The sequence below is a fragment of the Cupressus sempervirens genome, chromosome 1 (assembly GCF_028749045.1).
Source record: "Cupressus sempervirens isolate cs-2001-9-10 chromosome 1, ASM2874904v1, whole genome shotgun sequence".
NCBI classification, from domain to species: Eukaryota; Viridiplantae; Streptophyta; class Pinopsida; order Cupressales; family Cupressaceae; genus Cupressus; species Cupressus sempervirens.
Window position 1 is genome coordinate 501117587 of NC_143118.1, and position 15452 is coordinate 501133038.

The 15452-nt window shown below is 36.4% G+C and overlaps 1 protein-coding gene across 2 annotated transcripts in view; it reads right to left on the reverse strand.

Annotated features, from left to right (window-relative positions):
• The window catches only part of LOC149578433 (initiation factor 4A-like protein), a 241250-nt gene that overhangs the window by 177863 nt on the left and 47935 nt on the right, over positions 1–15452 (reverse strand). Inside the window, exon 3 of one of the 2 annotated variants that reach the window (XM_089829083.1) lies at positions 12259–12489. In XM_089829083.1, coding sequence (XP_089685209.1) covers positions 12259–12489 — 231 coding nt within the window. The remainder of the gene's footprint in view (positions 1–12258; positions 12490–15452) is intronic. The other variant, XM_089829086.1, reaches the window with a different exon arrangement.

The window sequence follows — 15452 nt, forward strand, 5'->3', positions numbered from 1 at the left end:
ACCATATTTTCAGATGATTATCACTAATGGAAGTTCCTTATTAACTAGTGATCGATGATTGAATAAGGAGACATAAAATAAAATAAAAACTGTGTGAAAGGTATATATCACATGTGCTAACGAGCTAAAACACCATGCATGGAAGAGAAAAATACTTAACCTCTGATTGGCTGGATGTGTCTCCATCGTGCAAGCATGTGGCGCGGACAAATGAGAAGGTGTCGAATAAGAAAGAAAGGAACATAGGACCACCAAACAAGAATAGTGGTAATGCAAAAGTGATTCTAGATCATTATTACACGAAAGTGACACAAGTACATATAAGCACCAATGTGGACACCTTGAGTGGGTAATGCATGAATATTGCACAATAACCAAACGAATGGCCCACCCCTAATACCTAATTATGTAAAGATATAGAGAGAAAATATATTTTCTACAAAAGAAAATTCACTATGCTCCAAATGGATATATCTAGAGAAAATTCTTTAATTATTAAGCCGTCACTAGCAATTAATTCTTCTTTCCACCTCTAGTCACTCATTTGTTTTTCTAAAGGACCAGTATTACATCAACAAAATCAATGGAACTTTCATGGCAATCAAATGTTGGGAACCAAGGGCAGGCAGTAGTTAAGAAGGTATTGATAAAGGAGACCTTTCATGGTAGGATACATCAAGGAACCACCAAAAGACCGTTCAAGTGCTTAGATTGCTTCTGACAGAGGAAATACATTTTATAGTACCTATCCACTATATATTGAAGGTTACCCACGTGGATGAAAGGCAGAGGTACGTATTATTCTATTTCATTATGAATATGTTACTTAAAATTATTAAGTATACAAATAGATGGAATATATGCTCAAAATATAGACATTTATTTATATTATTAAAATGATTTTATATCATTATGCAAAACTATTGATTATCCTTGAATATTATTATATCATTTAAATATTATACTTATTTGATCTAAACTATATTGGAAATTATATAACAACTAATATAAGTTACAATGTGAATCATGATAATATTAATGAGAAATATAATTATGTTGTAGGAGCTATTTTGCCTTGATCTTTTCCTCTAAGAATGTTCTTGTAGGAAAATGAAGATTAAGATTCAAAGGGAGCCTAACATGTTATTAGCAACAACCTTGAAAGAGAAGAAGCAAATAGAGGATATGGTTTCATCAACCGTCAGTGATATCGATCATATTGATCCAGAGGGAGTAAACCAATGTTGTAATGGAATCTTTAGTGATCGATAAATTGTAATAGTCAAGAGGACTGAAATTCATGCAACTATGTGAATAGGCCTACCCCTTGTGTACATTATAAGAAAGTTGTGACTTTAATTAAACTATCTACAAGTCTCTCTTTGATAAAAGAAACTTGATGTATGAGTTGTAAAGTCATTCATGTGGCACAATCATACTCAATCGAGGTATTGGCGTATTGTGGACGAGTTTGTGTTAGCTTCTACCATTAAGCTTAATGAATGTTTGGAGCTTCAATGGATGAAAAAAGCAAGTTGGAACTTAGAAAGAAGTCATTAAATTTGATATGATGTAAAAGTCTTCAACAATATAAGAGTGGGAACCTTACATTGTGGGGGGAATAATAGGGAATGTTTCATTCCCACTTGAACCATCCTTAGAAAAGGAGATATTCCATGACCCTCATGGGAAGATAAGTACTTGTATCTTTTACATTTATCTATTCATTTATTTGTAATTATATACATACCATAAGGGTTATTTGCTTTGATCTTTTCCTTTATGTTTGAGGATATTCTTACAAGCAAAGAAGTTTGGTACTTTACATATGCTACCAAATATTATGCTAACTCAATCTAATGATAGTAGGTTCCAAAGACCCTGATGATTAAGATGGATAAAGTAAGGGTCTTGAAGAAAACATCTTTGATGATTAAGATTATGAGATTCTTCTACATTAAGAGGGAGTATGACACTTCTTTGAGGGTAACACAAGAACTTAGAAGATTTATTCTCAGAAAAAGTCTAGAAATACATGTGGGTGACTACATGATATTGATGGGCCTACTCCTACATATATCATGAGGGAGTGATGAGTTCGACAGGCATCCTTGGGTAAAGAGAGTTTCTAAAGAAGTAGCTAGAGGACCTAACTTCCTAGGATCGATGTTTAAAGGGAAAAATTTTGAGATGCAATCCTTTGTGGATGATATCTTCTCTATGAGGAGAAGTTCTAAGAAAAATTCTTTATCATATGCTCTCCCCTATGAGAGAGAAATATGAGGTGAAAGTCCTTTGTACCACCCTATGACTAGGTTCATGGTGGTTATTATCTCACATTTAATATGTAATGAAAGGTGACAATCTTTCATTGACATATATAAACAGAAGGTAACCATTATAAGATGATGATCTTATAAATGGTAGACCTGTTATCATGGTTTTTTGGGCCAGATTTTGTCGGAGACCATGATAACGAACAGACAAAAGGTAATCTTTGTAAGGTGATGATCATGCAAATGATAGGCCTATTATTATGACAGTTTTGTTCCAAATACACCAGAAGTCATTGATAATGAAAGCATTTTGATTACTCTAGATATTGTTTCAGATAATTAGAGATCATAATATATGTTATGATAGTGTTCATAACATTGTGATTGTAGTTATTTGACAAATCACTATTTCAAAGTCTTAAAGTTAGATAATATGTTGTGTATAGATATCCTTGATACTGATATCTCATAAAATGTTTTGTCACTTCTCCCTTGCTAAGAGGGAGTGTTGAAGTATAGCATCAGTCGAAGTGATATACTCATTACATTGAGTATTTGTATTCATAATGTATATGAATGTTGTTTTATGTCTTATATTACTGATAAGAAATATGAATATATATATATGACTTTACTTAACTAATTGGGCTCTTACAATTAGAAGAGACTATTATATTATGGAGTTCCTAAATGTAATTGTTTTACCACCACATGATTGTCGATTGAGAAGTAAACTAATTGTGTTTCCTTAGACACCAATAGTGATCAAATAGGGAAATGACCCTACGTAGCGTTTGGCCACGTAGAGTCATGTCTCCATGGCGACATGACTTAGTGTTAAGGTTGTAGCTTCTATCGGATTGATTTTAACATGAGATACTTCGTTGATGGTAAATTATCTTTAAGATAAATATCTTATATATAATATATATTATATATATAATATAATATATATTATGCATCATATATTTTATATTATTATATAATAATATAGTAATATAAATATATTACATATATGATTAATACATTAATATTACATATAGTTATTTATTAACTAATGATGATTAACTATAGGGACATGTCTCTTATAGGGACGTGTCTCTTGAAGAGACATGTCTCCTCCTCTCATATTTATATGAGATCCAAATCTGCATTTGGAAGACATCAATCACATTGGCAATGTTACTACATTTGCAGAAACGATTGTAGAAAAACAAGATGCATATTTTTAAAATATGTAAGTGCACTCCAAGGGTGTGTTTTGGCTTGAGAAGCCAAATACACATTTTTAAAACATGTAATAGAACTCCAAGAGTGCGTTTAGACTTTTTATGCATGTAGTGCCCACTTGAGAACCCATTTTTGGCTCTTAGGAAAAAAAGGTCCATGTCTTTGGCCTCCAATAACACATTTTTGTTGATTTCGTTTGGATTCCTCCATGTAATGACTTGAAATCTTTTCCTCAAGGGGTGTTTTTGTATCCTTATGCATTTCCATGCATTTGGCATCCTAATTCATGTGAAAAACATTCCATTTTAACCTCATTTGGAGCCACATTTTAGACAATAGATAGAGATTTAATGTGTACGAATAGCAGAAGCATTATTGGCACGTGCGTAGTTGGATACGGACAATACAGAGTGTCAGGATGACGTATGCCAAAGGGCAAGTCAATACGTACAGTACGGAATAAGTTATGGACTACTTACCAGTAAAGGCAATGTAAACGATAGAACAAAGTATAACGGAAAAGTGTGAATTATGGGTCAAGAAATTATTTTGGTTACAAAATAACTACTTAACTATTTAGGGATGACATCCTAGATGTTAACCCTAAGAGGGCAAGAGTTAGTTTTGTATTTTGTCAAGCATGTGAAAGCTTGAAGGCCGACTCGACAATTTTTGTAAATTGTAAAAGTATAAAGGAAGATTGTGATTTGCGAAGTTGTGTGTTACTTGCAAGCGATATGCGAGCTTATATGAAAGTTGTATATATGATATGTGAGCTATATGTGATGTGAATTATGATCTATGATTAGAGGTATGCAAAGAGAAGCAAGCGTTGTATCAGATATTGAAGATATCAACAGCAAGCAAGAGGCTTTTGTATCCATCTCTTTGTATCAAGGAACTATATTGTATATTGCATGTTTCGGTAGTGGGCTCATCTTGCATACATTTTGTAGTTATACATAAAAATTCATAATAGGGATGAAGCTTTTAACAAGACCTAGTCCTCTAACAAAGACCAAGACACTATATGTATGTAATAGACTCCTAATAGGGTCAATATCATTAACCAAATACTTTTGATTAGTGGTTCATTTTGCGGGTACCATCCCCACTGAGGTTTTCCCTTGGCCAGGGTTTCTCTAATTAACAAAACATGTTATTATGAGTTCTCTTATTGCATGGTTATGATTACTGCTCAACATTGTTAGTTTACTTTCATATGAAAGTTATAAAGCAATTAATAATATCCAATTTTGGGCTAAAGTTTTGATGCAGGAGCATCCAATGGTGTAAGGGCAATCCTATATCACCCACAAATACGCTTAGTGTTAGTTTCTATTTAAAGTGTTTTCATTTCTAGATACCCATTTGGGTCAATTAAAGATTCATATTCTCATAGTTCCACTACTAGTTTTCTAGGTTAGAGTTTTTGAGCACCTTAGGATACGTGTCAATGCAGAAAATAGGTTATTTTGTAATTGATCCATAATTATGATGAGTTAGAGGTTGTAAATTGAAGGGATGATTATATTTGTAATTTAAAGCACTCCAAAAAAAAGAATCAGGTCAAAAGGCTTTACGGTTTGAAAGTTATTGCAGTTTTAAGTTGCCTGGGGACCTCATAAGAGCACTTCAAAGTCAGATTTGAGGCAGACATCGTACAGACCCAAAAAATGGGAGACGAGCAAAACTCCTTCATGTGCTATAGAGCGCTTGGAGAGCTTTCCAGAAATGTAAATAGTTCGTCAATCATAATCCCGGATCAAAAGTTATGCCTCCCGAAAGTTGAACTACCATTTCTAGTTTCTTCTAATTTTACACCAACTTCTAACATGTTATCTAAAACCTTCTATTTTGGTGGTGGATGCCAAATGGCATATTCTAAAATGTATTCCTAACCCTAAACCTAATTTGGTTTACTTAAGGACATTTCTAGCATTGTAAAAGCAATTTTTTGGTGGAGTTTGGGAGAAGGTACTATGAGAAGGATTTTCTCCAGAATCTGATAATATTGTAAGCCCATAGGGCATGTTGTGGAGTCTATTTTTGTTGTATCCTGAATGTAATAGTATATAATTTCTAATAATAATATTCCCCTTTTCCTGTTATGTTCATTTTTGTCTTGGATTGTGCCTTCATCAAGTGGTATCAGAGCAGGTCTTCCTGAGTGTGTACAAAAGGCGTCGACTGTGAGGTAGTTGCACAAGGACCGTGTGGTTGTGGGTTTTGATACAAGAAGATGCCTCCACTAAGGGAGCATGGTGGAAGGGTCGGAGTTGTTACTCCTCAGGTTAGAGCCTTCCAAAGACAAGTCCAGGCATTACAGGAGGATATCCATAGAGGGATGAATGTTGTTGTAGGCGATCCAGGCATTACAAGAGGAAATCCTTAGAGGGATGAATGTTGCCGTAGGCGACGAAAGTGAGGAAGAAAATGAAGAAGGAAATTTTAGATAGGAAAGGCAAGAATTCGGAGAAGTCTTAAACTAGGCGGAAGAGAGGCTTTTTAGGGCCATTGCCAAGCTTGGAAAAGGACCTAAACTTGACATCAGTATGTTTTCGGGGAATCTAAACCCAGATGAGTTGATCGATTGCATCAATGAGCTGGAGGAATGTTTTGAGTATGAGGATATCGGGGACCCTGATAGGGTTAAGTTTGTGAAGGCCAAAATGAAAGGTCATGCCAAAATTTGGTGGCAAGAGCTTCAATTGGAAAGAAATAGGAGAGGAAAGGAGAAAATCACAAGATGGGATCGCATCGCGGACAAACTAAAGAAGCAGTTCATTCCTGTTGATTACGAGCATGATTTTTTCAAAAAGATGCAAGGGTTAAAGCAAGTGGGAAAATCTGTCCAGGAATACACAAAGGAATTTTACCAAGTCCTTATTAGGGTGGGACATGCACAAGCAAACAAAGAGAAGGTTGTCTGTTACCTTAGTGGGTTAAGACCTCGCATTCAGGAGGGAGTTAATTCTGGATAGAATGAGTAACATTGAAGAGGCATACCAATTTGCCTTGCGAGTTGAGGAGAAGCTAAACAAAAAGTTTGATAGAAGGCAAAGAGGGTGTTGTCAAAGAGGAAGGGGCGGTGGCAAGTCATTTGGAGGCCGCAATGAGAACTAGAAGAAAAACGAAGATGTGGGTACTAGCCGAAATCAGAGGAATGAGGGTTTCAACCGCTCCCATGATCAAAACTTTAAAGATCAAAGAGGAAGAGGCAGAGGACATGGACAAGGTTCAAGAAGAGGAGGCTTCCGCGATACCTATTTTCATTGCAATGAAGAAGGTCATCTTGTCTTCGAATGCCCTCAATGCCAAGGAAGGACAAATAGGAGAGCTGATGGTCAAGCAAGGGTTGCTCATGTTGATGATGATGCACAGTCATCACATTCAGAGGATGTAGAAAGAGGAGAGGTTCTAGTTAATGGAAGGGTCTTACTGAGTAGTGAGACTAAACCTGGACATAGAAGGAGTTTGTTTCGTACCAGGTGCAAGTGCGAGGGTAAATGTTGTGATGTGATTATTGATGGTGGAAGCACTAACAACTTGGTGTCAGAGGAGATGATCTCAAAGCTAAAGCTCCAGAGGCAGAAACACCCCAAACCCTATCCGATTGCTTGGGTGCAAGATGATCATAAGGTCTTGGTTAGTGAGCAATGTTTGGTAAAGTTCAAGATTGGGAGTTACCATGACGAGGCTCTCTGTGACATCATTCCAATGGATGTCTATCATTTATTGTTGGCAAGGTCGTGGCAGTTTGATAGGCATATATGATGGTCATGCCAATACTCTCTGACAAAGGATGAAGTTCATCACAAATTGAAGCCCTTGATAAAGGAGGATGAAAAGGTATGCAGTAGTGCTAGGGTATGTCTTGTTGATGGAAGAAAATTTCTAGATGGCATAAAACATCAACATATATGTTATGCTTTAATTCCTAAAAAAGATAAGGAAGGTAGTAGTGAAATTCCACTTGAAGTTTCAGGTTTATTAAGATTGTATGGAGATGTCATCTTTGATAATGTTTCGGAATCAGTCATCAAATAGCTCTAGTCCCTGGAGCTAATTTCCCTAACAAAGCTACTCATAGGAATGACTCCTAATGAGACTGAGGAGTTAAACAGACAAGTTCAGGAGCTATTGAGGAAAAGTTTGATTCGAGAGAGCCTAAGTCTATGTGCAGTACCTGCAATGTTGGCACCAAAGAAGGATGGAAAGTGGAGAATATGTACATACTCTCGGGCCATAAATAGAATAACCATCAAGTATTGATTTCCTTTGTCAAGAATGGATGATCTTATGGATTGTTTGAATGGAGCTCAGTACATCACAAAGATAGATGTCAAGAGTGGTTACCACCAAATACAAATACGAGAGGGAGATAAGTGGAAGACTGCATTCAAGACCAAGGAGAGTCTATATGAGTGGTTAGTCATGCCCTTTGGATTGATTAATGCGCCAAGCACCTTCATGTGGCTTATGAATGAGGTACTAAAGAAATTATTGGAAAAATTTGTTATTGTCTATCTGGATGATATTTTGATTTTTAGTAAATCTTTGGATGAACATTTATTGCACATTCGTAGTGTCCTTGAAATGTTGAGGGAAGAGAAATTGTTAATTAATTTGAAGAAGTATAGCTTTGTCAAAAGGGAGTTAATCTATTTTGGATTCGTTGTATCAGCTGAGGGTCTCAAAATGGACCCAGAGAAGGTGAAGGTCATCTTGGAATTGCCTACTCCAAGGTCTGCCACTGAGGTGAGGTCATTCCATGGTCTGGCTAGTTTTTATAGGAAGTTCATTAGGAATTTCAGTAGTATATGTGCACCCCTAACTGAAACAAAGAGGGATAGAAAAGAGTTCAAGTGGACTACAGGAGCTGCCAGGAGTTTTGAATTGCTGAAGAAGGTGACAGAGAAACCTGTGTTGGCACTTCTTGATTTCAACAAAGTGTTTCAAGTGGATTGCAATGCTAGTGGTAGTCCTATTGGGGCTGTGTTGAGTCAAGAAGGTAAACCTATTGCCTACTTTAGTGAAAAATTGAATGATGCAAAGAAGGATTCTGTTTATGATCAGGAGTTCTATGCAATAGTCCAGGCCTTAACGAAATGGAGGCATTATTTTTTGCCAAAAGAATTTGACTTGTATACTGATCACTAAGCATTGCAGTACCTAAATAGCCAAGGTAAATTGAATCAAAGACATTTGAAATGGGTAGAGTTCATGCAAAGTCATACATTTGTATTGAAACATAGAAGCGGAATGTCTAATAGGGTTGCAGATGCATTAAATAGGAGACAATTATTACTGGCAGTAATGCAGAAGTGGTTGGATTTGATGAACTCAAGAATCTATACCCTGAGGATCTTGACTTTACAAAGGCTTGGAAGGCTTGTAAAAAACCTATTACTCTAGACAGGACCATGTGGCTAGACTACATGATTCATGATGGTATGTTGTTCAAGGGAAGTCAATTGCGTATTCCAAGGAGTTCCATGAGAGAGAACTTGATCAAGGAGAAGCACAGTAGAGGTATGGCAGGACACTTTGATCGAGATAAGACCAGTGCCATTATTAGAGAGCATTATTTCTAGCCCCAATTGTCACAAGATGTGAAGAAGTTTGTGAAGAGTTGTCAAGTATGTCAAACAACCAAAGGATTTAGTCAAAATACTGGACTCTATCAGCCATTGCCTGTTCCGTCAAAGCCTTGGGAGGACGTCAGTATGGATTTTGTTCTTTGATTGCCAAGGACACAAAGGGGTAATGACTCAGTATTTGTGGTGGTTGATAGGTTCTCCAAAATGGAAAATTTCATTCCATGCCACAAGACTTATGATGTAGTGCATATTGCAGATTTGTTTTTCAGAGAAGTGGTGAGGCTACATGGTCTCCCAAAAAGTATCGTTTCTGACAAAGATACTAAATTTGTTGGGTATTTCTGAACGACTGTGTGGAAGAAGTTGAAGACAGAATTGAAGTTTAGTTCTGCACATCATCCACAGACTGATGGACAAACACAAGTAGTGAATAGAAGTCTAAGCAATTTTTTGAGGTCTTTAGTAGGAGATAAACCCAAGGGATGGGATTCGATTCTATCACAAGCAGAATTTGCTTACAATAATTCTGTAAATAGGAGTACTAGTAGATCACCATTCCAAATTGTGTATGGGAGTAGTCCAAGGACTGCAGCAGAGTTGAGGAAAATGGAGCAAGGAGAGAGAACAAGTGTTGAGGTAGATTACTTTGTTGAACATGTCAAGAACCTACATGAGGAGGTGCGAGCCCATATTACCAAGATGAACCTACAGTATAAGGCTAGGGCAGATCAAAAGACGAGACATAGGGAGTTCCAAGTTGGAGATCAAGTTATGGTATACTTGAGGAAGGAACGATTTCCAGTGGGTACCTACAACAAGTTGACGATGAAGAAATTTGGCCCCTACAAAATTTTGAAGAAACACAATTCAGAGAATGCATGAGGTGGAGTTGCCAGATGGGATTCACATTTCTCCTATTTTCAATATTGTAGATTTAACATAATATCATGATAATGGTGCAAACAAGGAGTTCATGTTTGAGCCATGTTCAACTCCTACTTCTGCGAACGAAGAGATTGAAGAAATTCTGGATAGTCATGTGGGTCGGAGTACCAGAAACAGGCAATATGAAAAAAATACCTGGTGAAGTGGAAAGGACGACCTATAGAAGACTCAACTTGGATATCCGCTATGGAGGTTGCCCATTTGGGTTTTCCTCTACTAGCTATAAAGTGATAGGGTCACTTCTCAATCTACCCTAAGTGTCTGATGTAGGAGCATCCAGCAGTGTAAGGGCAATCTTGTATCACTCAAAAATATGCTTAGTGTTAGTTTTTGTTTAATGTGTTTTCATTTCTGGATACCCATTCAGGTCAATTAAAGATTCCAACTCTCATAGTTCCACTATTGGTTTTTTGAGTTAGAGTTTTGAGCACCTTAGGACCAATGTAGAAAATAGGTTATTTTGTAATTGAGCCATAATTATGATGAGTTAGAGGATGTAAGTTGGAGGGATGATTATACTTGTAATTTAAAGCACTCCAAAAAAAGAATTGGGTCAAAAGGCTTTACAGTTTGAAAGTTATTACAGTTTTTAGTTGCCTAGAGACCTCCTAAGAGCGCTTCAAAGTCAGATTTGAGGCACTAAATGACCTCGTACAGCCCGAAAAATGGAGGACAAGCAAAGTTGAGTCATAGGGCTATAGAGCACTTGGAGCTTTCCAGAAATGTAAACGGTCCGTCAATCGGATTCCCAAATCAAAAGTTGTGCCTCTCGAAAGTTGGACTACCATTTCTGGATTCTTCTAATTTTACATTGACTTCTAACGTGTTTTTTAGAACCTTCTGTTTTGGCGGTGGATGCCAAATGGCATATTCTAAAATGTATTCCTAACCCTAAACCTAATTTGGTTTACATAAGGACATTTCTGGCATTGTAAAGGCAGTTTTTGGGTGGAGTTTGGGAGAAGGTACTATGAGAAGGGTTTTCTTTGGAATCTGATAATATTGTAAGCCCATAGGGCATGTCGTGGAGTCTATTTTTGTTGTACTGAATGTAATAGCATATCATTTCTGATAATAATATTCCCCCTTTCCTGTTGTATTTATTTTTGTTTTGGATTGTGCCTTCATCAAGTTTGTAGAATACTAATTCACCCACTCCACCCCCCTTGTCTCAGTATTCCCTATTTCTAACAGTAACCAATCTTTAACGCACAGGCATCAGTTACATTGGAAAGGACAGCAGAACGATTTCTTGCTGCTTGTATGTCCGCGAATGCAGTTGTCATTGACTTGTCTTTAATGAGGACAATAGTATGTAAAGATTTCACTTCCACATGAGCATTCGGTAAGCTGGAGATAAAATAATTTTCTGCAAGCTATATAAAACAAGCTGACACCTGCCTAACAATAATTGGAACAGGAACTGAATATATGCAGAGAGTTATAGCCAATAGAATCGTTAGGATAAATACTTGAATCTCTATGAAACTATGATTACAAGATTAAACATATCAGAAAGCTTAATTTCGTATTACACTATAAACTTCGACATTTTCTTGTGAATATTTCAGTCCATGAAATGCAAGTTTGTTGCTAAATCTTGTCACTCGAACCCCTACAAGAAAACATAAACTCACACAAAAAAAATTCCTACAACTGCTCAATTACTTGCTGAGTAATCTACAAATTTGTAAACTATGGTTCAAGATGCATGACACCAAAAGACATCTATTTTTTCTTTTCTAAATAGTGGAGTTCTAGGTATTGGATGCTGCTAATAAGAGTAGACTGCAGTCTTCTCAATTGATGAAAGAAAGAAATAATATGTCCATGGATAACCACAGTAGGTAAATGGGACTCAAATACAGCAGACAAAAGCATGAATATTCTGTTGAAGTTAGTTTTTCCATTCAGTCAAGGGATTCTCATTTTATTCAGATTTTTCTAGCGTATTAGTTTCTTCTTTAATGTTTACAATTTCATTACTTTTTACCAATAAATGAGTCAGAATCACATTATTACATTTGTAACTAGTAATCCTAATGGTTGTAAATACCTATATTATGAACTAGAATCCCATTTTCAAAAATCATAAACACCCTTTCTTTAAAACATTAGTTATAGATAAATCAAATTCATAAGAACAAATGAAAATTATAAAAAAGCATTTCATCCATAAAAACTTTCCCAAAATTCAACATTACCTTTTTAGTGGGAAGATCATAATTTATAAGAATTTTAGCAGAAAATGGTGCTTCCCCGAGTGCATTCATTGGCAAGCACGAATCAGTCATGACAAGCATATAAGAACTCTGCCTGTTGAGATTTTCTAAATACCCCTTTGCCTCGAGACCATTCTTCAACAGCCACTCTAGAGTGATCTGTCGAAAGCTTTCTATACGTGAAGTGCGCTCAAATTCATCCAAATCACTGTGCTAAAATTTAAAATTATCAGATTAGACGTAGAAGATTAAAATTATAATATAGTTAGAAGTAACATTAATCTGCAATATATATAATTCTTTTATTTGACCTACATAAATTGCAATCAATGCCACTAAATAAAAATATCCATTCATCCAAACATGTTCCAATTTTTAGCAAATATACTATGGTCCAAGTAACTTACTCAACTATTTACTTAAAGATTCCATTTATCACTACAAAAAGATGTAGAACTACATAAAAACAATGAATAAAAAGCTTATGAAAGACAAAAATCACTCCACGATCTATTGAAGTTGAACATTTTATGCAAAGAACATGCTTCTGATTTACAACAATTATTGAAATGCAAGCATATTATATCCATAAATTCTAACACCCATAGAAATTTCTCACATGGTCCGCAGTTTATACTTGATGAAGGCGCAATCCAAGACAATAATGAATACAACAGGAAAGAGGGAATATTATTATCATAAATGATATGCTAGTACATTCAGTACAACAAAAATAGACTCCACGACATGCCCTATGGAATTACAATATTATTAGATTCTAGATAAAATCCTTCTCACAGTACCTTCTCCCAAACTCCATCAAAAAATGTCTTTACAATACCAAAAATGTCCTTAAGTAAACCAAATTAGGTTTAGGATTAGAAATACATTTTAGAATATGCCATTTGGCATCCACTGCCAAAACAGAAAGTTCTAGAAACACGTCAGAAGTTGGCATAAAATTAGAGGAATCTAGAAATGGTAGTCCAACTTCCAAGAGGCATAACTTTTGATATGGGACTCCGATTGACGAACCGTTTACATTTTCGAAAATCTCTCCAAGCGCTCTATAGCGCTATGGACGAGTTTTGCTGTCCACCATTTTTCGGGCCTGTACAAGGTCGTTTAGTGCCTCAAATCTGACTTTGAAGTGCTCTTAGGAGGTCTCTAGGCAACTTTAAACAACAATAACTTTCAAATCATTAAACCTTTTGACCTGATTCTTTCTCTAGAGTGCCTTAATTACAAGTATAATCATCCCTCCAACTTGCACCCTCTAACTCATCATAATTATGGCTCAATTACAAAATAACCTATTTTCTGCATTGGCATGAATCCCAAGGTGCTCAAAAACTCTAACCCAAAAAACCAATAGTAGAACTTTGAGAGTTGGAATCTTTAATTGACTCAAATGGGTATCCAGAAATGAAAACACATTATAAAGAAACTAACACTAAACATATTTTTGGGTGATACAGGATTGCCCTTACACCACTGGATGCTCCTGCATAAGAAATCCAGGGTAGATTGAAAAGTGACCCTATCACTTTATAGCTAGAAGAGGAAAACCCAAATGGGCAACCTCCGTTGCAGATATCCAAGTTGAGTCTTCTATTGGTCGTCCTTTCCACTTCACTAGGTATTCTTCATACTACCTTTTTATGGTACTCCGGCCCACACGACTATCCAGAATTTCTTGAATCTCTTCCTTCGTAGAAGTAGGAATTGGACATGGCTCCAGCATCAACTCCTCGTCTGCACCATTATCATGATATTCTATTAAGTCCGCAATATTGAAAATAGGAGAAATGTGAATCCCATCTGGTAACTCCACCTCATATGCATTCTCTAAATCATGTTTCTTCAAAATTTTGTAGGGGCCAAATTTCTTCATCTTCAACTTGTTGTAGGTACCAACTGGAAATCATTCCTCCCTCAAGTATACCATGACCTGATCTCAACTTGGAACTCCTTATGTCTCCTCTTTTGATTTGCCCTAGCCTTACACTGTAGGTTCATCTTGGTAATATGGGCTCGCACCTCCTCATGTAGGTTCTTGACATGTTCAGCAAAGTCTTCTACCTCAACACTTGTCCTCTCCCCTTGCTCCATCTTCCTCAGCTCTGGTGCAGTCTTTGGACTACTCCCGTACAAAATTTGGAATGGTGATCTACCAGTACTCCTATTTACGGAATTATTGTAAGCAAATTCTGCTTGTGGTAGAATCAAATCCCATCCCTTGGGTTTATCTCCTACTAAACACCTCAGCAAATTGCCCAGACTCCTATTCACTACTTCTATTTGTCCACCAATCTGCAGATGATGTGCAAAACTGAACTTCAATTCTATCTTCAACTTCTTCCACAAAGTCCTCCAAAAATTCCCAACAAATTTAGTATCTCTGTCAGAAACAATACTTTTTGGGAGACCATATAGCCTCGCCACCTCTCTGAAAAATAAATTTGCAATATGCACTGCGTCATGAGACTTGTGACATGGAATGAAATGTGACATCTTGGAGAACCTATCAACCACCACAAATACTGAGTCATTACCCCTTTGTGTCCTTGGCAATCAAAGAACAAAATCCATACTTATGTCCTCCCAAGGCTTCATTGGAACAAGCAATGGCTGATAGAGTCCAATATTTTGACTAAATCCTTTGGCTGTTTGACATACTTGACAATTCTACACAAACTTCTTCACATCCTATGACAATTGAGGCCAGAAATAATGTTCTCTAATAATAGAAATGGTTTTATCTTGACCAAAGTGTCCTGCAATCCCTCCACTGTGCTTCTCCTTGATCAAGTTTTCCCTCATGGAACTTCTTGGGATACACAATTGACTTCCTTTGAACAACATACCATCCTGAATCATGTAATCTAGACACCTGGTCCTTTCTAAAGTAACAGGTTCTTTACAAGCCTTCCAAGCCTTTGCAAAGTCAAGATCCTCAAGGTACAAATTCTTGAGTTCATCAAACCCAAGCACTTCAACCTACATTACTGCCAGCAATAATTGTCTCCTACTTAATGCATCTGCAACTCTATTAGACCTTCCACTTCTGTGTTTCAATACAAATGTATAGCATTGCATGAACTCTACCCATTTCAAATGTCTTTGATTCAATTTACCTTGGCTATTTAGGTACTGCAATGCCTGGTGATTAGTAT